Here is a 24,104-nt window from a genome sequence, read left to right as displayed (position 1 = left end):
CAAGGTGAGCGCTCTATATATGGGTGATGCTTTGTTCAAGTTTAATCATTCATTCATCCTTTCCTAAGTGCGAAATAGGAGAGGTATTTGAGGAGCGAAATCCAGAGGTTGAAGTGCGAATTGGAGGAGTGAAATCTAGCTAGAGTGGAGCGAATTTCTACTAAGTGTTGAAGATCAAAGAGGGTGGAGTCTATTCTTTTGAAGTTAGAGGAGGCGCAATTCATCCAAGGGCGAATTTTGATTTAAATTTTGCCTAGCAAAATCCATTTTTTGCATCATTTCTTAGAGTTTAATACTCAAGAGGAGGTATGGCAAAATCATCTTGACACCCTTGTTTAAGGTTTGATTTTTGGACATTTGTTTTGGAAAATCTAAGTATTGCATGGTTAATTAGGAAATGATAACTCAAGATTTATCATGAAGTTTCCTAATTAAAATCTTAAATCCTTCTTTTGAGTCTTATTTTCTACCCTTTAATGATCAAGGACTAACTTTATATATTTTGTGTAGGCATCAAATGGAGACCCCGGAGTTGGAAAATCAAGCCAGATCAAGGACGGTCTCCTCCATGAAGATCAAGCAAGGATAAGGGTGACCTCCTCCAGCCTAGCATCGACAAGGACGGCCTTCCTCGGTCAGGCATCATCATGACTAACCTCTTCCATTCCGGCATTCCAAGGCGAGGTACATCATCATCCTGCACATCAAAGACAAGAGAAGTTAGAGCAAGGGTTCGTTGAAGAAGCAGATAGATTCAGAAAAGTTAATTAAAGCTGGCTTCTCAGCAACATCGAATTGGTATCAACCAAGTGTCAGACGAGTTGGCATCCCAGTAATCACTCCTCCAGTCGGATTGGTCCACCTCAGCAAGTCCAGATTCAATGTACCTAACTCATGGGAGGTGGCACAAACTTCGATGTACCTACCCCAGCTATCCATTGGTCGAATTTTCCAGAGAAGACATGTGTCCTTAAAATGTAATTTTATCATTGGTCAAGCATTAAATGTTATGTAATGGTTGTAACAAACCCTAATTAGGGTTTTCATTGTTGAATCTTGGCCATTGATCTCAAATTCATCTGAGCCATTGAATTGTATTGTGGGCACTATATAAGCCCCGACTCTTCATTTTGTAAAGGCAGTTGGAAGCAGTTAGAAGGTAGGGAGTGAATAGTTAGAATAGTGAATTAGTCAGTTGATAGAATAGCAATTAGAGTAGAGTAGAGAGAGAAGGCAAAGATTGTTGCCAAGGTGTTGTTGTAAAAGACTTGTAAAACTTCATTGAAGAAATGGTGAAATTCATGGGTCGATTCAACAATTTGCATGGTCTCTATACATCTCATATTTGATTTCATGTTATTAGATGAGTGGAAGAAATGTGCTTGATTGACGGTGAAATTCGTATATCCATACTACTAGCAATTTGTTGATTGCAGACTTGCCTTGTGTAGTCAACTGGAATCATTCAGCTTAAGCTTAACTTCAATTGTCGCTTCTTCATTGATATGCATTAGCCTGATGGTGTCTATGCCTGCAGTGATGATTTGAACATCATAAAGCTTTCCTTCGAAGATCTCACTAACCTTGTGGAGATGGTCCTGGGATGTCAAAAGAAGACTTAGTTAGAATTTCATCAAAGATCATTCATTGCTCTTACATTCTTAGTATCAGAATTAGATCCTTTCCTCCCCCTCGTCCTTTTTCCTTTTTTTTCAAATGTAAGCTAGTAAAATCCTGTGATTCTAGCAAATCAGACGTTCAGGTCATTATGTGTAAGTCCCCTTGTGATTCTAGCAAAATCACATCATACCACAAAGAGCTTATCCACATGTAGAGATGCTGCAGCAAAGAACCTTGAAGTCACCCTGATTGATCCTTTTCGCGATATCTTCAGCATTCAGAGGCTTTACTCAAGAGAGGATAAGGTACCCTTGGGTATTTTATTCTGTGTTTGATAGTGTACAAAAAACACATCAACAGAATTGGCGCTAGAAGGAGGGCTTGAACAGTTGGACTTCGAAATTTAATCAATTTATGTTTGCAATGAGTAATGTCAAGGACTTTTTACCCTTCTCCACGCTCGACAGAATTGAAGCAGAAGAAAGGTGAGCGAATACGAACTCTTGAATCCTAGGAAGATCAGTGGAAAGCCTTTTCTCAAACACTCGACGGAAGTAATACAGAGAAGGAAGGTGATCGCTGGATCGTCAGTTGGACTTGCGAAAACAAGGAATCAAGCTGGAACTAGTTGAACGTTCAAGTTGAATCTGAGATATTCAAGATCTCTCTTATTCCAAAAAATCCAAAAAAAGTGAAAAATAGAGAATCCAAAAAAATAAAAAAATAAAAAATTCAAAAAAAGGAAAAGATTTCTCAATGGAGCAACAACAGTTTCACGAGGAGCAACAAGTTGATTTTCCTGAACTTTGGTGGAGATTAGATACACAACTTTATCCGTGCAGATTGTCCGAGTTTGCAAGACCAGGGCAGTGTCGAGTTCACGAGACAGAGGAGCATGATGAAATGCATTGCTTGAGGTACTTATCAAGGATGGAATCGGTAGCGCAGGGAAAAATCTTCTTTTGGGATGTCCCCAGGCTAGAGGCAGAAGAAAGCAACTTCAGTGTCCCAGAGAGCAAAGATCCTCTTCTAAGCTTCATGTGGGTGATCGAGAGTCAGCTCATTTTGAATGGTGAAATGCGTTTGGAGAACATATTGCTACCATTGTGGTGTAGAATTCACAACTCACCTCACTCTGAATTTACTTGCTCAGTATGTGAAATGGCTATCAATCAAGTCAGAAACCAGTTTGGAATGCCAACTTTGTTCGAGAAAGAATGTATTATGAACAGATCTTGGAGTTCACATCTTGCAGTTGAATTCAGGAGAACCTATGAACAAGACATTGCTCCAGCCTTTGATTGTGAGAAGGATCAATTGTACGTTGACGATACCAATGCACCTGAGGAACAATGTATTACAATGGATAGCTCGCCATGCCTTGCACTTGAAAAAGAATACCATGAAACAAAAGTTGAAGAATCAGTTGAAAATACTCAAACAGTCATAAAGGAAGATCCAGGAGTTGAACAAGCAATTAAAGGAGAAGATGACTCATTCCTTGAAGAATTCTCGTTTATACTACAAAAGGAGATCCTTGAGATTGAATTGCAGTAGGTTTCAAATAACATTCTTAAAGAGGACAATCAAGTTGAGATGTTGAACAAAGAGATACAGATCATCATAAGTGAGCCCAGGTATGAAGAACAATTCAAAGGGGCACTTGAAGATTTCATCACCATTATGCTATTTGAGGAAGTGTTGAAGGATCTTGTAGAAGAAGTACAAATGGAATCACTGCCAAATTTTTTCAAGATAAGCAAGTTACTGTGAGTGATATGATCCATCATCAACTCCGACCTTCCGAGACTAAGCTTGAAGAAGAAACATCACCTGAGATTATCTTTGATCGACTAGAGGAAATGTTTGAGGCTCAATCCATCAAGGAGACTCTCATTTTTGAGGATATGCTAACAAAATTTCATGAAGATGCTTGGTTTATGCAAGATGTCTCAGTGGAAACAAAGAATCTTGAGTTATTCAAAGGGGCGTTGGGCTTGTTTCTAGAAGAACTTCCAAATCAGGACCAACATACTGCAAATGCTCGTGGAATGATTCATCATCAATGGCGACCTCCTGAAGTAGCTGGTGACCTCGCTTCCGACAATGCAATCCCATTTGAGCCTGAAATATGCCAGGTTGTCTCTTTCCTTAATCCTAGCCTTGAAAGTTATTATGATTTTGATTATGGGGATTTTGGGAAAACAACTTGCATCTGGATTGATCATGGTCCTAACGAATTACCCCAGTTGATCATTTTAAGTGAAAGCTTGCTTGAGTATGAGATATGCATGGTGAGAGTTTGCCTTTCTGTATTTAAGGATGAATTTGCTTGGTTGAGAACCATCACGTTTGCCATGCTCCTGTTGCACAACCTGAGAAATCATGTGAAGTCATGTATATATTTTGCTTCTTTGAGTCGTGTTGAGTCTAGGAGTCTTGTATATAGGTTTAGAGTAGGTTTTCTTTTCGTGTTTTAGGTTAGAGGTCTTTTGAGCCTTGTTCTTAATTTGCCTTGAGTCATTTGACTCATGATCTAGTGTGGCTCAGGTAGTTTAGTTTTGCCTCCTTTTGGTAGTTTGCTTTTGGTGTGCGCTTTAGCTTAGTTTGCTTTGGGTCGGTCTGTTGGTCGTTTGCTTTAGTTTAGGTGTCTTGAGTGGGAGCCTCCATCTTGTGAGAGGGGCGTTTGTGTTGTTGCTCACACATTGGCAATATCCTGGATCTTATGTTAGACTCATTTCTTAGATATCTATTCATGAAGTGCTCGGAATCCGAGGTTGTTCCTCTCCAGCTTTATCATCTGATTAGGACTTGTATTTGACTTGGAAGGGAATCATTTTCTGTATCTTGATGCCGACATCTGTTGATTACTATATCTTCACACATTAATAGACTCCAAGTCATTATGGTTTTCAGGCAAAGCTATGATTGGTGAAAAATCTAAAATCTGGCTTCAGGGCCACCGCAATCCTCAAACCCTAGTAAGCTTCACTGCTTATGAGCCAAAGGAATTGACGGAGTGAAAAAGCAATATCAAAAGGAAAAAATGAGAAAATGAAAGAGAAAAATGAAATGCAATGAGATATCAAAATTGGCTAAGGGGAATATGCGAGTAACTCCATCGGGGCTATAGACACCTGGCTGGCAAAGGAGCAATGATCGTGAGCTTGCGGCGATAACCTCGTCGGGACTATGGACGTCTGACTGGCAGCGAGGCTCTATCCAGGATGCTTTTGAAGTTTAGATAAACTATGTAGCCGATCACAGGGGAACTCGAAGATCATAATTGTCTTGTCGAGAGGAATGAATACACTTGCACACACCTAGGTAATCAAAGACTAGGCATTTTGATCTGGTTAGGGATTCTTCTTCCACTTTGAGTGCACTTTCTAGTCACCTGATAAGTTGGGTTGAATCTTCCGGAGCTTCTAGGTGTCAATTGAGTCTTTATCTCTGAAATGTTCAGGAACATTTATTCAAGGTGGTGCTAGATGTTGTGACCATTTCACACATCGCCCCATTGCAAATGGGGACCCCCCTGCTTTTCGCTTTCTAGGGTTTGTTTTCAGGGTCTTTTAGGGTTTTGTCTGTTAGCCTTTGCATTTTGAGTGTCGCCAAGGGGATCACCTGGATAGCAGGTCCTGCTGGAGTGATGTCCTGATCCTGAAATTTGGCTAAGTCTGGAAAGTCCTGATCCTGAAATTTGGCTAAGTCTGGAATATCCTGATCCTGAAATTTGACTAAGTCTAGAAACTGAAAAACCTCCAAAAACTAGATTTTGCAATATAGCTCCTGGAGGTCTGAAACCACTCTCAAACATCCTGAAAGTATATATGGAATATAACTTAAAGTATAAGAAATGTCACTTATACTTAAATGTTATATTCCATAAAATTATCCTGACGGAGAGTTCAAAAGGTCAAAAAATCGCTCCCGACCCTCAGTGAAGGCCCAGAGCGAGATTTTCAAAAGTGCACTGTTCTTGCAAAATCAAAATTATTTTTATGATTGGAAGGGATGAAGGAAAGCATGTTCTACCCATTGAATATAATTTGGATGATCAACAAAAGAGGAAATCAACCCAAAATCAAAAAATCGCTCCTGACCCTCAGTGAAGGCCCAGAGCGAAAAATCACTCCTAACCCTCAGAGAGGGCCCAGGGCAAAAAACCTAATATAGGAACTTTTCATCCAAATTTGAGGAAAGCTAAGGTTAGGCATGGGTTTGAAACGATGTTTGAAAAGCCTTGAAGTGAAAAGAAATTGTTGAGAATCAAAATTTTGAAGGCAATTACAAAAATCGCTCCGGACCCTCACTGAAGGCCCACAACGAGATTTTCAAAAAGTGCATGTTTTCATCAAAATGGTGCTAAGGCAAGGTTAGGATAAGGAGAAGAGACCTCCAAAAACATGATGAATATTATTTTGCCTTTGAAATTTGATGATTTTGGTCAAAAAATGAAAAATCGCTCCTGACCCTCAGAGAGGGCCCACAGCGAAAAATCGCTCCTGACCCTCAGAGAGGGCCCAGAGCGAAATTATTGAAAATCCTCATTTTACCTTGCAACAAAAAAGCGAGTTTGGATGAGATGGATAAAGGAAGGATGTTGCTTAATGACGAATGAAGTTTCAATGAAAAATGATGAAGAATCAAAGCCTAAAATCAAAAAGTCGCTCTTGACCCTCAGAGAGGGCCCATAGCAATTTTTCAAGATCCTCTCCTTTGTTTGAAGAATTGAGACCAAATCTTGTGTGGATAGGAAGAAGAGATGATATTTTATGTCTTGGAAGCAATTTGGAATCCAAAAGATGAAGGATTAAGAGCAAGATTGAAAAATCGCTCCTGACCTTCACCGAAGGTCCAGGGCGAAATTGGTGATATCCTTCATTTTTACATTATTGAGCGTTGATATTCCTTAAAATCCTCAAAATTGCTCACTTCAAAGCCTTTGGAAAGATTAAATCAAATTTGCATTAAATTAAAGGCATTTTAATTTAATAAATTAATTTTTAGGCCTTGAAATAATCAAAAATCCACTTTGGAGGCATTAAAATTAATTTTCAAATTTTAAATGAAGGTGAGCGCTCAAATACATTTATTTGCTTTTACAAGCAAGTCGGCCTTCTTTTGAGGGGGATTTTATTTCATTTTCATTTCCCTTTTGGCAAGTTGGCCTTGGAGGGAATCAAGGTGAGCGCTCTATATATGGGTGATGCTTTGTTCAAGTTTAATCATTCATTCATCCTTTCCTAAGTGCGAAATTGGAGAGCTATTTGAGGAGCGAAATCCAGAGGTTGAAGTGCGAATTGGAGGAGCGAAATCTAGCTAGAGTGGAGCGAATTTCTACTAAGTGTTGAAGATCAAAGAGGGTGGAGTCTATTCTTTTGAAGTTAGAGGAGGCGCAATTCATCCAAGGGAGAATTTTGATTTAAATTTTGCCTAGCAAAATCCATTTTTTGCATCATTTCTTAGAGTTTAATACTCAAGAGGAGGTATGGCAAAATCATCTTGACACCCTTGTTTAAGGTTTGATTTTTGGACATTTGTTTTGGAAAATCTAAGTATTGCATGGTTAATTAGGAAATGATAACTCAAGATTTATCATGAAGTTTCGTAATTAAAATCTTAAATCCTTCTTTTTGAGTCTTATTTTCTACCCTTTAATGATCAAGGACTAACTTTATATATTTTGTGTAGGCATCAAATGGAGACCTCGGAGTTGGAAAATCAAGCCAGATCAAGGACGGTCTCCTCCAAGAAGATCAAGCAAGGATAAGGGCGACCTCCTCCAGCCTAGCATCAACAAGGACGGCCTTCCTCGGTCAGGCATCATCATGACTAACCTCTTCCAATCCGGCATTCCAAGGCGAGGTACATCATCATCCTGCACATCGAAGACAAGAGAAGTTAGAGCAAGGGTTCGTTGAAGAAGCAGATAGTTTCAGAAAAGTTAATTAAAGCTAGCTTCTCAGCAACATCAAATTGGTATCAACCAAGTGTTAGACGAGTTGGCATCCCAATCATCACTCCTCCAGTCGGATTGGTCCACCTTAGCAAGTCCAGATTCAATGTACCTAACTCATGGTAGGTGGCACAAACTTCGATGTACCTACCCCAGCTATCCATTGGTCGAATTTTCCAGAGAAGACGTGTCCTTAAAATGTAATTTTATCATTGGTCAAGCATTAAATGTTATGGAATGGTTGTAACAAACCCTAATTAGGGTTTTCATTGTTGAATCTTGGCCATTGATCTCAAATTCATCTGAGCCATTGAATTGTATTGTGGGCACTATATAAGCCCCGACTCTTCATTTTGTAAAGGCAGTTGGAAGCAGTTAGAAGGTAGGGAGTGAATAGTTAGAATAGTGAATTAGTCAGTTGATAGAATAGCAATTAGAGTAGAGTAGAGAGAGAAGGCAAAGATTGTTGCCAAGGTGTTGTTGTAAAAGACTTGTAAAACTTCATTGAAGAAATGGTGAAATTCATGGGTCGATTCAACAATTTGCATGGTCTCTATACTTCTCATATTTGATTTCATGTTATTAGATGAGTGGAAGAAATGTGCTTGATTAATGGTGAAATTCATATATCCATACTACTAGCAGTTTGTTGATTGCAGACTTGCCTTGTGTTGTCAACTGGAATCATTCAGCTTAAGCTTAACTTCAATTGTCGCTTCTTCATTGATATGCATCAGCCTGATGGTGTCTATGCCTGCAGTGATGATTTGAACATCATAAAGCTTTCCTTCGAAGATCGCACTAACCTTGTGGAGATGGTCCTGGGATGTCAAAAGAAGACTTAGTTAGAATTTCATCAAAGATCATTCATTGCTCTTACATTCTTAGTATCAGAATTAGATCCTTTCCTCCCCCTCGTCCTTTTTCCTTTTTTTCAAATCTAAGCTAGTAAAATCCTGTGATTCCAGCAAATCAGACGTTCAGGTCATCAAGTGTAAGTCCCCTTGTGATTCCAGCAAAATCACATCATACCACAAAGAGCTTATCCACATGTAGAGATCCTGCAGCAAAGAACCTTGAAGTCACCCTGATTGATCCTTTTCGCGATATCTTCAGCATTCAGAGGCTTTACTCAAGAGAGGATAAGGTACCCTTGGGTATTTTATTCTGTGTTTGATAGTGTACAAAAAACACATCAACAGGTTCCTTGGTGACTCGATGAAGAGATGACACATTATAATTGCACAGAACATTCTCACACTTCCTTCAAGGGATCATTGAGAAGAATGTTGATGTACTTGTTAATTTTAAACAAGCAAAGAAAACATATAAAGAACAACTAAACTAAAACAAAAACAAACAGAAAATAAACACATAACACAGCAGATTACGTGGCTTACCAAAACTAGCTACATCCACTGGAAAGCAGGGAAATCTCTTCATTAATTGATATTACAATAATACTAGAACATAGCCATTTATACATGCATATGTAGAAGCCAAAAAGTCATTGGAGAAATCAAAAGGTCATGTGACTGTTGGACTTCACATTCCTAATAATCTATCCCTTGAAGTCCAATCGGTACAGCCATGCACTGTGACATCCCTGCCTTTCCACTTTTAATATCACATTACAACCAGGTGCATCAAAGATTTTAACTTCGCCAGATTCTATTCGAGAACACTTTGCATTAATGTTCTCCAAATTCTATCCTAGACAATAAAATCGAATAGTCGAACATTGTCTATTTTATATCATGAAATAATTTCCTCTACTCTCAAACTATAACCAATAATACTAGTTAATGGATCATATATGATCCCCAAGTCAATGTGCTCTGGAATTCCAAAACCAAAATAGCTTGTGTTGTTGAAGTTTCTTTGAAGCAATTTATCCCCCCTAACCGCTGCTATATAATCCTTTTCAACTAAAAACTTATTGTTTCCACCTGATGCAACCTCCTGATTATCATATGACCACTTTAGCCCACATAACTCGTGGCCAACAAGCCTGTTGGCAAAGTCATCTTGAGCACGATTATCATGTTGAAGGATGTTTCAATTCCTGCTTCCGGAAGATAATATGTGGGAACTCCAAGCTAATGCCCCTACTCTACACGGTTACCCTCTATGGTCCGAACAGTTTTGCATTGAGTAGCATCCCAATCTGGACCTCACCAACAAGATAAGTGCCTCGTTGAGTCTCCTCATCGAATCCTATGAGCAAGAGCGAATAAGATGACTCAGGTCTAGAGCTCGAACCCACGCCCGAGATGAAGTTAAAGACATTTCTATCGGGGCTGATGAGGCAACAAATTTTAGGATCTCTCCCCATCTTCTCTGGTGTGGCAGTTTGTTTTAATGTACTCTCATTTCGATCCTATGCCTTGGAATTAGCCGCCGGACTCTTTGGTTCCTCAACGGGTTCAACCATCACGAAAACCGCATACATTGACTCTTGAATTTCAAAGCCACAACCCCTGCCACTCCTAAAACCTTGATGACAAGAAGGGCCACTGTAATTGAAAACACTTTCAAAATCATGAATAGCATGATCAAACTCAGAGACACCACGATGGAATTTACGACCAACATGATCAAAGTCAAGACTGTAGCGATCAATGTCAGCCATTGAGCTCCTCCAACCACATTGCCTTCAATTCTTCAACAAATCTGCCATCACAATAGTTTCCCTCACAACCACCGAGGGTTTGCCTACCCTGTTCCAGCAGGGGGCATTGATGGCTCTGCATACTAACCAGTATAACCTCCTTCCTTTTTTAGTCCTCCATCTTTTTGCATTTCGTTTTTAGCTTCAGTCAAATTGATTTCTAGCTTGGCCTTCGCCTTGACAACATCTTCATTGTCCTCCTCATCTGAGGTTCGAACTGGGATCTCCGCCTACGCATCTAATCTTTACCTTCCTCCGCCAAATCCTTAGCAGCACTCAAAAGCCCTCTATCCAATTCATCTTCAACAACTTCTTTGGCTACCTGCTCTTTTCTGGACAAAGTAAAATCCACAAATTGTTCTGTAATCTTAAAGATTGGAAGCCGTACACTTTTGAATCTCCTGCTTAAGCCTCATTCTCTTATCAATACATGCCGCTGCATCAAGAGTCGAGAAGGAGACAAACCTAGCATCATCCTCTTCAGTCGAAACCTCCTCTTTTTTCCAACCATCCCACCAATGTACATGGCGCTTCTTTTCAGTTTTTGTTTGCACAACATCATTCTCTGCCAACTCTAAATTACCAAGAAATTCTTCAATAAATGAATCAGCTTCATCATCTGAAACTACAAATTTAGTTAGTCCCATTAAAACATACTTGAAGTACGAAGAAGCACAGAACAAAAAACCATTATCCATCTCCCAAATTTCACCTCCTTCTTCCATTTCTACACAATCTAACCAAGCTTTGATATCAATTGTTAATTTTAAACGAGCAAAGAAAACATATAAAGAACAACTAAACGAAAACGAAAACAAATAGAAAATAAACACAGAACATTGCAGTTTACATCGTTCACCAAAACTGGCTACATCCACGGGAAAGCAGGGAATTCTCTTCTTCATTAATTGATACATCAATACTTTAATACATAGCCATTTATACATTCATATGTAGAAGCCAGACGATCATGGAAAAATCAAAAAGTCATGTGACCGTTGAACTTCATATTCCTAACCATATTTGGGTTCTTTCTTATCTTGACCACTGAAATTCTTGATGTTCGCATGAATCTTGTTGAGCTGGGAGAAGATTTTCTACATGTAGGATGAGCAAGCTTGAGAGTGCATAATTCAATCTCAAGGTGATTAATAAGGGAAACATCAGTGGTGTCGGACAACTCTTGAAGCTGTTTCACAACTTTATCTATCACTCTTAAAGCACCATAGTATTTGAATTTAGCTTCAATTTTTTCTCCCGATTTTTTGGTTCAACTACGATCTTGCATCTCTGAATTTATACAAACATTAGAGACACATGCTGCACATATTAATTTGGTTTCAATTAACTGTAATTTAATATCTGCGTGGTTATATAGCTTTACAGATCAACAAAGATATGCAGCTAAAAAGGAAGGATGGGGTTATCGAGCAATGTTTTTCAGTCGATTGGTAAAGTTTCATTACTAATTTTACTTGTAAAACAGTATAGCATGAAGGGATTAAACATTTTTCTTGATGTTATTTGTAAATTGTTGCAATTTGACGATGCAGGTTGCGATCATTTTACTTGTAGATGCCCTCTTCATAGGGGTTCAACAACTTCAACGCACTGTACGCTAAATATGGCTCTACAAAAGGGCTTCTTCACCCAATTTTGATTCAATGTTCGCTGCTTATTGCATATGAGAGTGGATTCAATACCAATTCAAACGTATGTCTTCTTATGGAAGATCAAATTAACTGAAGAATGGAGGCAATTATTAAGTAGAAAATAAATTATTACGTTTTAATAATTTTGATCATGCATTTGTTGTTTATTATTATATATAATTTATTTAAATAGTTGGAATAATTTAAAATTTAGGTCTTCTTAAAACATTAAAATATAGTGATATTTAGATTATTTAATTAGTTTTGATTAATTAATATACATATATTAACTATTGATTGTTTCATAAAATTTAATTTATTGTAAACAAAGGTATTATTCAATAAATTGTTTAATATAGTATACGTAGGTAATGTAATTAACAATGTTAGTATTGGCATAGTGTGATGGTTTAGTTGTGGTGTCATTGCTCTTGCTTCCAAGGTTCAAATTCTATTGCGCTCTTATTGTTGAGTGTTTGTCTTTCTTTGATAAGAGAAGTAACACAAGTAACAATAAATTTTAAAGTTTTATTAATTTAAGAAGTTAATATTTCATATTTATCATTGCATCCTTTTACTATACAATTTTAAATAAATAGAAAACATTTTCATTGTTCACATTTTATATTGATAAAGTTAGAGATAATTTGGCTGAACAATTCTATTGTTATGAAAGCTTCTGGGTAATAATTGTGTATATTTTTGCTTTTCAACATTTCAGATCAAACTCTACGATCCTTCATCGGGAAAATGGAAATGATTAGGAAAACAAATCTATGGTCTTATAAAGAAAGAGGAGAGAGAAAGGAATAAAAATAAAAAAAATAATAAAGAAAAGACAAAATAAAATATGAAAGGCAAGAGTCTAAAAAATAAGGCCATAGATATACTTTCCTAATCATTTTCATTTTCTTGATGAACGATCACAAAGTGTGATCTGAAATGTTGAAAAGAAAAAATATACATAGTTATTACCTAGAAGTTTTAAAACAATTAATGGACAGTGGAAAATACCTTCTATAAACAATTCTAGTTGTAACACTTGGGAAAATCAACCATGTTGAACTCCTTATGAGAGTCCATTCCATTGTTAGGAGGTTCAAACTCATCCAAATCTAAAAGGACACTTTACTCTTATTATTGTTAGGAGTATATATAAAGTAGAATTCCAAGGTTTTTTCATTCATAAAAGCTACAAACCAAGCACAACCGTGATAGGGTCTTCGCCCTTGGAAAGGACATGCCTAACTAGCCATGGTGCTAGCCTAAGAATTGCTCATACTCTCCCATTAGTTTAGAGATGTCACATTTATGGATAGTGGAAATCACGAGAAGTGTCTTTAAGAACTTTGTGTTTGTTTTCAACAGAGTGACTAATATGGCTGAAGATATTATCTTGAACCAATAATATGATTGCTAATAAATTCTTTTACCATAAGGAATATACAATGCAAGAAGTTAAGCTTTGATTTTCTTTAAGTAGAAATGAATGCATTCCAATTGAGACCGTCAAACTAGTTTTATTTGCATGTCAAATAACTTTTGAGGATTGATAGGACACAAAGCACAACTATATTACTTCCACAAAAATCATAAACACACCACGATAGAAGTAGATTTACTTAGTTAGGCTAATTGTATACAAAGACTTCTCTTTTGGGACAAACTTTTCTAGATAAATGCATTTGAAATGTCATGGCTTGCCAACTTGTGAAAAGTCTTGAATAATCTTTTGATGTAAACACATTTAAGACTTGCACATAGGATCAAATGATTTTGAATTTATCCATGTTCTTGAAATAAAATCTTAAATGCACAAATTTTTAAAATTACATGAAAAAAATTATATTCCTTCAAGCAGTTTTATCTAATTTATTATTTAATTCCTTCAAATATGGTAACCATGAATTCGTTTGCAAATTCCATTCCATAGAGTATAATCTTGATATGTTTCAACATCATCTACTAACTTAAGAGTAATAATAACACACAATTCTCATATTTGTTCAATGATGACAAAATGTGACAAATTAATTAAATAAAAATTAGAAACTCTTGAAACTCTTGAAATTTTCACATTTGTCATTGTAGACACCTAAAATTGTCATGTCTAATTAAATAAATATCTTTATTTATTTAATTATTTTAGCCTAATTCTTCTATTAATTAAATAAATATTTACTTATTTAATTAATTCATTTATCCTCTTCTACCCTTAATTCTCATTTGAATAAATACTTTTATTTATTCAAATTACCTTTTTCTTAAATTAAATAAATATCTTATTTATTTAATTGATCCCACTTCTTTTATTAATTAATTAAATCTTTATTTATTTAATTAATTCATTAACCTTTTCTACCCATACCACATGTCATTCATCTCTTAATTCCTACACTACTTACCCTCTCATTATTTTCTTATTTTCTCTACCTACCTTCTAATCATAGTCGACCATTTATCTTGTACACCTTTTAATCTTATCCCTCCATTTCTTATAGTGTCTTCTATATAAGGAGATGTTTCCTTCATTATCAAACCTAACTGATCAATTGACTACATTACGCTTTTGAACTTTTATATGCGATCCTACTTGCAACCACATTTCCGTTCTTTGTTGAGCTCTTGTGCACACATAAAATCTGAGAGCAAATATATCAAGCAAGATCAATGGAGATGGGAAGAATGGAGATCCAAACCTTATTGGACATGTGATGGTATAATCTTTGTGATTTCATTTGATTTGCATTGTCTTAAGTAATCTTCATATGTTATGGTGGATCTTTGTTTTTGTTAGGCTAGGGTGTTGTGGTTGAATCTATTTAGCATTTCAATATTGTTGTTATCCATTTTCACCCAGTAAGCAGTGATGGCATTGGTTCACAGATTTGATCGCGTTCATCGATTTCAGAGGCCAGTAGATGCAGGAGAGTCGGTAAGTACCACAAAACCTCCTTGTACTTTGTCACATTAATTGTTGTCATTAATGCATGCCAAGTAGTGCAATAAATGTGCTCTAGGTAGAGCAGTAAATGCGCGTTTAGGTATGTCAAACAAGGTCAAAAAATGTCGAGGCGCGTCTGTGTTGGTGCTAGGCGCGTCTGTGATTGTGCCAGGCGCCTCCGTGCAAGAAAAGACGTCTATGTCAAATTCGAGTGCGTCTGCGTTGCGTAGGCGCGTTTGTGCTATGTGGGCACGTTTGTGCAGAGCATAGGCGCGTCTGTGCAGAGCAAGCGCGTTTATGCAGTATGTAAGCGCGTTTATGTCTTCAAGGCCGAATCGACAGTTCTGTGATGAACATACGTTGTCGATTGGATAAGCTGCTGAGAGGATACACTCAAGCAGGTCCTCTAGGGAAGACTAGGAATAGCAGATAGGGCTAGGATTGACAATTCTGTGATAGAACATACGTTGCCAATCAGGAAACTACTCAAGAGGATACACTCAAGCAGAGGCTCTAGGATAGGATAGATCGAGGCACTTTGTGATGAACAGTGAGTACCAAGACATAGTACTTTGTGATGAACAAGGAGTACTAATATGAGCAGCACTTTGTGATGAACAGGGAGTGCAAATATGAGCAGCATTTTGTGATGAATAGGGAGTGAAAAACACGTAGTATTTTGTGATGAACAGAGAGTACCACTAGGATAAACAACAACACTTTGTGATGAACAGTGAATGTCACTAGGATAGAGTATCATAAGCACTTAAGATAATAAGCAACATTTTGTGATGAACAGTGAATGCCACTTTAACTGACACAGTTGATTTGTTTGACTATGGAGCTAACATTATTACAAGTATGGGCATACGAGATGATCTTCCCCTCGAGGATGATAAGGCAGGATACACTATAGAACTCAATAGCGTGGCATATTTTGGTGAGGGTGTCGGACCTTCCAGTCGCAAAAACATAAAAATAAAAACAAATCAAGGGTCTTATGGCGAAAACCACGTTGTGGTGCTGTCTGACCCCAAAAAAGTAAAAAGAAAGGACGTATCTGAGGGCGAAAACCTCTCTGAGGCACCCAAAGATGGAAGGCTCGACATTCTCTCAGCATCATATGAGGAAAAATCATCTATGTTGGTAGAGGAGACCATCAAAACAAACATTGGCATAGAAGAAGTTCCACATAACATTTTTCTGGCTCAATCTCTAACAGAGACAGAAAGATCAAAGTTCATAAGTTTCTTCACAGAACGACAAATTAGTTTTGCATGGTCATACGTTGATATGCCTGGATTGGATCCGGATTTGGTAATGCATCATTTGACAATTAAACCGGGGGCAAAACCAGTGAAACAAAAATTAAGAAAGATGCATCCATAAGTGGCATTATTAGTCAAAGTAGAGCTTGAAAAATTATTGGACGTCGGATTCATATGCCCAATTGATTATCCTGAATGGATCTCCAACTTAGTGCCTGTCAGTAAACCAGATCGTAGCATCAGAATATGTACAGACTTCAGAGACATCAACAAAGCTTGTCCGAAGGATGATTTTCCATTACCAAATATTGACTTGATTATAGATCTCACAGTAGGTCATGCGATGTTATCTTTGATGGATGGATTTTCTGGTTATAATCAAATAAAAATTGCATCGGAGGATCAACACAAAACAACATTTACTTGTCCTTGGGGAACTTTCTGCTGGAATGTCATGCCCTTTGGGCTAAAAAATGCAGGCGCTACATATCAAAGAGCCATGACTACTATCTTTCATGATCTCATGCATGTTACTGTGGAAGATTATGTTGATGATCTCTTGGGCAAATCAATAGATAGAGATACACATTTGGACATTCTTTCAGTCATTTTTGATCGATTGGAAAGATATAAAGTAAGATTAAACCCCAAGAAATGTGTCTTTGGAGTAACCTCCAGGAAGCTTCTAGGATTCATTGTCTCAAAAAAGGAATCGAAGCCGATCCAGCAAAAGTCAAGGCCATCCTAGAGATGCAACCACCAAGAAATATCAGTCAACTTCGATCTTTGCAAGGGAGACTCTAGTCCATACGAAGATTCATAGCACAACTTGTAGATAAATGTAATCCTTTTCAGCACCTGCTACATAAAAACATCAAATTCAAATGGGATGATAATTGCCAACATGCCTTCCAGACACTCAAAGGTTATCTTCTGAATCCACCAGTTTTGATGCCATCAGTTCCAGATCAACCTCTATTACTATACATATCAGCTACTTCAACAACGTTGGGGGCACTCTTAGCACAATAGGTTGCAGAGGGCAAAGAAAAGGCAGTATACTATATCAGTTGCACATTAGTGGGATATGAGCTAAATTACACACCAATTGAGCGTGCATGTCTCGCTGTGGTCTTTGCTTTGCAAAAATTACGACATTACATGCTAACTCATAAAACTAAGTTGGTTGCAAGGATCGATCCATTTAAATACCTTCTCAACAAAGCAACGCTTACTGGGCGACTAGCCAAATGGGTGATGCTCCTAAGTGAATTCGACATTGTGTATGTGGATAGAAAAGCAATAAAAGGACAAGCTATAACAGATCAATTAGCAGATGCTCCCATGATAGATGATGTTCCTCTAACTTTAGAATTTCCAAATGAATCCATCTTGACAGTGTCACACGCAAAGCCTTAGCAGCTATACTTTGACGACTCATACACACAGCATGGCGCAGGAGTTGGCATCTTCTTTGTAACTCCTCAAGGGGATTCTATACCAAAATCATATCGATTATCATTTCCTTGCACTAATAACATAGCAGAATACGAGGCATTAACAACTGGATTACGAATTGCAGTTCAGTGGAAGATCCAGGAGTTTCATGTTTTTGGGGACTCTCAACTTGTAATTCGTCAAGCCACTGATGACTACCAAACAAATGATGAGAAATTAATGCCTTGCAAAAGAATGGTGGATGACCTGAAACAACATTTCATAAAGTTAGACTTTGGGTAGATACCAAGAGAGCAAAATCGAGTCACGAATGTCATGGCTACAATTGCTTCCCTAATCAATCTACCACAGAATGAAACCCGCTATGAGTTCTTAGTGGATAACCTTTTGGTTCCCTCGTATGAGATCATTCCTACTGAAATGATATGTGTCGTCGGTCCTGAGTCCTAGTTATATGGCTCCATTTTCACATACCTTCGGGACAATACACTTCCTCCTGACTTATCGAATAACCAACGTCGCACTTTCATTCGCCAATCTTCTCGATATGTCATTTTAGCCGATATCTTATACCGTCGAGGTCTAGATGGCACTCTTCTTAGATGTTTAGAGGGGACGAAGCTTAGATTGCGTTACGTGAAGTGCATGAAGGGATATGTGGTCCACATTCTAGTGGTCCTACCTTAGCCAAGAAACTCATCAGGACTGGATATTACTGGCCCAATATGGAAAAAGACTAATATCAGTTTGTCAAAAAATGTAAGCAATGTCAACTTCATGGAGACCTCATTCATGCGCCAGTGCAAGAACTTCAACCAATTGCGACTCTTAGGCCCTTTTGTCAATGGGGACTTGATCTCATAGGCAAGATTCATCCTCCTCCCTCCAATGGTCATAAATGACATCACTGCCACAGAGTATTTCACAAAATGGATCGAAGCTGTGCCTCTTACATAAGTCACTAGAAAATAAATTGCTACATTCATTCTCAACTATATCATTTGTCGATATGGTATTCTTGTTTGCATCATCACCGACAATGGGCGTCCCTTCAAAAATCAAGATGTTCGTGAACTCTGTGACCGCTTCCATATTATCCATCGTTTTTCCACACCTTATTACTCCCAAGGTAACGGTCAAACTGAGGCATCTAATAAAACAATCCTTAAAATCCTGAAAAAGACAGCCGACGATGCTGGTTGCAATTGGCATATCCAACTTAATCCTGCACTTTGGACCTACCGCACAAGCGTCCACACACCTACAGGAGCTACCCCTTTTTCACTTGTCTACGACGTTGAAGCTATCTTGCCTATTGAGGCCGAGTTACCCTCTTTACGAGTCTCCTTGTAAAACATTATCAGTGACAAAGACTACAAGGTCTTTCGCTTACAAGAACTTGAACTATTGGATGAATGAAGATAAACTGCTTTTAATCATCTCAAGGCTTATCAACAACGAATGAGTTGCAGCTACAATCATAAAGTCAAGCCTCGCACATTTGAGGTAGGTGACTTGGTTCTCAGAGAAAATCCTAAAAATCAGCAAGACGGAGAGAAGGGCAAGTTCGAACCAAACTGGCTTGGTCCTTACATCATCACAGTAGCCTATGGATCTGGTGCATATCAACTCTCAACCACAGAGGGTGAACCTTTGGAGGATCCTATCAACAGCATGCACCTTCGTAGGTTTTACACATAGCTCTTCAGAGTATCCTAATTCAAAAATACAAAAAAAAGCAGAAAATTCAAAATACAAAAAAAATCAAAATATATCAAAAAAGACAAAAAAATCATAAAAATAAATTATTGTTACTTGGTGAAAACTTGGCAAACAGGCACCTTGTAACACAATTTTTTTTGAAAAAAATAGAAAAACATTTCATCCAACGGTGAAAACCACTTTGGTGGCGCCCTGGGCAAGTACCATGGTGAAAACTGGGTCACCAGTGCCATGCGTAGAGACATTGCTCCTCCCTCCTTCAGGATTCCATTTCATCCTTTCACTTTGCACACACTCACAACATATCCATTCATAATAAACTTTACACATTCCCATCATGGCTTGTTATTGATCTATCCAAGATTGGTTAGCCAGTCATAATAAACATTCATTTTCACCTCTTTCCATCCATAATAAATCAACTCCTATCTGTGGCTAAGGCAAATCCTACGTCTAGTGATGGGTGTGGAACTATGAACATTGCACGTTCTGAGGAGTATAGTTTCTTTCATTTTTCTTCAGTCTATATGCGCACAATCCACAATAAAGCAATTTGCATCGCCAATCCATAATAAAGTTTCATCTTCTCTGCAATAAAGTATCAGTTGCATGGATTCAGTCAATTCCAGATGAGACACAACAACAACAACAATGGGCTTCAACAACTCAAATCTTTCAACAGACTCAGACAACATTACGGTTTAGTGCTATCTATCCTTTTGTGAAAGTAAACATTGTGACCACAATCAAATAAGACTTATACAAATGACAAGAGACACTAAACTTGAGGACTACAGTGGATGTTGGTGTCGAGTCTTGGTTTTCTTTTTTATTTTGTATTTTGGTGACATGTCTTTTAGCTTTTCTGGGATGTCTCTAACTAGAGATTTTATCTCCAGGATGTCTTTGACTAGAAAGGCGAGGATGGGGTATCATCACCTATTTTTCTTTGTTGTCTGTGGATTGTCTCTTAGTAATGCTATGACTTGTCCAAGGATATGAGGACACTGTGAGTCTAGTATGAACTAGGGCATTCCTTATTTGCAACTGTCTGATCTCCATGCAAAATGAGTACAATGACTTTTTGGGTCAAACATATATCTGGATTGTCATAACCTCTTTGCCATAATAAAGCTCAATGATGATAATGCACAAGAAGCTCTTTCACTTCCATATCTTTTATCTTCCATCCCCCTTTCTTGATTGACCTCCATTGTCCTTCTTGAGTCTATGTAGCTTGCTATCACACAACTGAGTATAATGATACAGCAAAAACATTTGCATTTCATATAGTTGCACCTGCATTATCACATGTTAAGCATTTAATACATACATATAGATATCATAATTGCATCACATCGTGCACACAACACATGTTAGCACATTTTACATTTGCATTATCATATTCATCTGCATTTCATACATTCACATTTGCATCATGCATAACATATTAAAAACATAAAAGAACAAAAAAAAATATTGCATTTCATCATGTACATATTTGCATTCATATCATAAAATCATCATTATAAAACATCTCATCACATAGATACACATGCATATAGCTGCCGCAAAGATGAATCATCTCATATATATAATCATAAGTGTCATGATACAATGATGTCAAAATACATATGGCTACAAAATCGCCCAAAGGTGTCTACATCATCATACAAAATGGTACAAAACTAATACATAGGGAGCCCTCTAGGCTATGATGAACTCCTTCCCTTAGAGCCGCCTGGCCTCGACGGAGTCTAAGCCCTGGAAGGACCCGCCCCAGGATCATCTCTCATGTCCCCTCTATCGGGTGGTGGTGGAGGACCCATAACCCCACCACTGGATGCCTGTCTCCTGTCCCTCCCTCCAGTGGTCGTCGTTGTCTGTGATGGTCTACAGAAGCTCCTAGCCCGCGACTCTGGTGGCACAACTCCATAGTATAGGTCTCTCCAGTAGCCTATCTCCTCCTTGGTTCGTAGAACATAAGCATAACCAGCTCCTGTGTCATCTGCTGCCTGTCTCCCTGCCCTTAGTGCCGTCTCAGCCTTTGTATAGTGTTGAATGGCTTGATCTCTCTCCCGCTCTGTGTCCCTCAGCTGTCTCCGGAGCCTATCCCTCTCCCGCTCGAGATCCTGGATCTCATCTGCCTGTCCCTGGCAGATCTCCCTCAACTCCAGTAACTCATCCTGCTCCTCCTCCTCTCCCCCTGTACTTGTGGCTGCTCATGCCCCTATACTTGTGGCTACTCCTGTGGCTGCCCCTGTCCTCGTCCCTGTACCTGTCTCAGACCCTGTGCTGTTGGCACCTGTAAAGGCAATCCACCTCTGCCTCTCACCACTTGAGCCTGTCTCTCCTCTCCACCCTCTCTCCATGGAGCCACTCTCCTCTCTCCTATCACACCTTGCCTCCTCCCTCGGCCTCTACCCCCACCATCTCCATCATCATCCTCATCCCCCCCGCCATCTCCATCTATCTGCTCCCCTGGATCTGTCAGTCGAGGAAATGGATGCTCAACCCAATATGCAGTATACTCTACATCCATCCCTGCATCCTCTATCTCTCTGGCCACATATCCCAAGGCAAGGGAATCATCTCTGCCAGTTGCATCACTGCCTAATCAGATGACAATAATGGCCCGAAGTGTGCCTGATCCCTCATTGTCCGAGCATACATCCTAGAACCTCGTGGCATCCGCTGAATTTTGCCGAACTGCCTGCCAACCCTGTCCACCATCTGCCTCTCCAGTACATAGGGCGTCCGCCCAATCAGATACTTGCTCCTGAAGGTGTATGGCAACTCCACTGCGTCATCCTCTCACTCCTCACACTCTCGGTATGGTCTCCATACCACAGTGTCAATGTCATCGATGACCCGGTGCCAGTGCTCTAGTCTCCTGATCCGCAGCTGAGATGTAATCATATCATATAAGTGAACAAAACTGCGCCCATGGCCCCTGCCTCTGAAATGTATCGGTCGAGTCATCGACAGATGCTCATAAGCCCATACCTATAATAATGTCACTTCGCAGCCCAATCCTACAGATCCATGGTATACAAACTAATGAAGCTCATAGTACAAATGTGTTAGCACGCATGGTCCCTAGACATATCTGGTATGCTATGTCACCAGTGTCTCCAATGTGCTCCCCGAGCCCACAGCCAACCCTCGTGTCGCCCTGTCCGGACACAAGAACCCACTGATCACTCCTGCCAGTACTGATGGTAGTGCCAATCCTGTCTGTGTCATGGTATCCCAAGCCACGTGTCCTGCCCTCATCTCCAATCTTGAATCTTGAAACACTCGTCTCAAGGCATCCCTATTTCCGTCTTGATCGTAAGGAATCAACTCCCCATCGATCGGTATCCTTAGTATCCTGTATACATCCTCTAAGGTGACTGTCATCTCACCCATCGGTAAATAGAAACTACAAGTCTCTGAGTGCCATCTCTCAGCTAGCATAGTCAGCAATCCCATGTTCGCTCGAAACTCAGGCATATACAGAATATGTCGCAAGCCCATAACCTCAATAACTGCTCTATCCTCAAATGTCAGCTCTGGTCATAAGCTCTGAGTCGATGGGAATCTCTCCCATGACTCCAACATAGGTAGGTACTCTTGCAGTCAAACAAATCAGCCGTGTCAGTTAAAGTGGCATTCAATGTTCATCACAAACTGTTGCTTTTTATCCTAGTGCTTATATCTATCATATGGCACTCTATCCTAGTGGCATTCCCTGTTCATCACAAAATGCTAGTTTTTATCCTAGTGGTACTCACTGTTCATCACAAAGTACTACGTGTTTTATTTGCACTCCATGTTCATTACAAAGTGTTGCTCATATTAGTACTCCCTGTTCATCACAAAGTACTATGTCTTGGTAGTCACTGTTCATCACAAAGTGCCTCGATCTATCCTATCCTAGGGCCTCTGCTTGAGTGTATCCTCTTGAGTAGTTTCTTGATTGACAACGTATGTTCTATCACAGAATTGTCAATCCTAGCCCTATCTGCTATCCTAGTCTTCCCTAGAGGACCTGCTTGAGTGTATCCTCTTAGCAGCTTATCCAATCGACAGCGTATGTTCATCACAGAACTGCCGATTCGGCCTTGAAGACATAAACGCGCCTTCATGACATAAACACGCTTACATACTGCATAAACGCGCCTGCTCTGCACATACGCGCTTGAAATACAAAGACGTGCCTATGCTCTACACAGACGTGCCCACATAGCACAGACACCCTTGCCCAATGCAGACACGCTCGCATTTGACGTAGACGTCTTTTCCTGCACAGACGCGCCTGACACAAACACAGACGCGCCTAACTAACCTAGACGCGCCTCTGCATTTTTTTTTACCTTGTTTGACATACCTAAATGTGCATTTAGTGCTCTACCTAGCATGCATTTATGACAACATTTAATGCGCCAAAGTACAAGGAGGTTTTGCGGTACTTACCGGCTCTCCTGCATCTGTTGGCCTCTGAAATCGGCGAACACAATCGAATCTGTGAACCAATGCCATTGCTGCTGACTGTTGCTGCTTTATTCTCTCTCTGCACTTTGATCTCTGGGATGTGTGGATGACAATAAGGATGTATTCCCCTCGTGGTCTATCTTATAGACTGCCCTAGCCCTAGCCCTTGTCTCCCGAATCAGTCTTCATTATCCCATGACTCTGTCACTCTATCCTATCTAGCCAATCCATTCTACCCTTTCTTTCTTATCGAAAGATTGTCTGCGATTTTTCTAAACATTTTCATCCAATCTCTTGAGGGGGCATATCATTCCCATCTTGGGGCAACTTT

At 39.1% G+C, this 24,104-nt stretch overlaps 1 protein-coding gene across 2 annotated transcripts in view; it reads left to right on the top strand.

Annotated features, from left to right (window-relative positions):
- Positions 1-12,110, top strand: part of LOC131031597 (rhodanese-like domain-containing protein 11, chloroplastic) — a 205,943-nt gene extending 193,833 nt beyond the window's left edge. The window contains exons 7-8 of one of the 2 annotated variants that reach the window (XM_057962750.2): positions 11,632-11,704; positions 11,807-12,110. In XM_057962750.2, coding sequence (XP_057818733.1) covers positions 11,632-11,704; positions 11,807-11,875 — 142 coding nt within the window. In that variant the 3' untranslated portion in view covers positions 11,876-12,110. The remainder of the gene's footprint in view (positions 1-11,631; positions 11,705-11,806) is intronic. The other variant, XM_057962749.2, reaches the window with a different exon arrangement.
- Positions 12,111-24,104: the final 11,994 nt, after the last annotated feature.

Source organism: Cryptomeria japonica, chromosome 2, assembly GCF_030272615.1.
Source record: "Cryptomeria japonica chromosome 2, Sugi_1.0, whole genome shotgun sequence".
NCBI classification, from domain to species: domain Eukaryota; kingdom Viridiplantae; phylum Streptophyta; class Pinopsida; order Cupressales; family Cupressaceae; genus Cryptomeria; species Cryptomeria japonica.
This window is presented reverse-complemented; position numbering and strand designations above follow the sequence as displayed.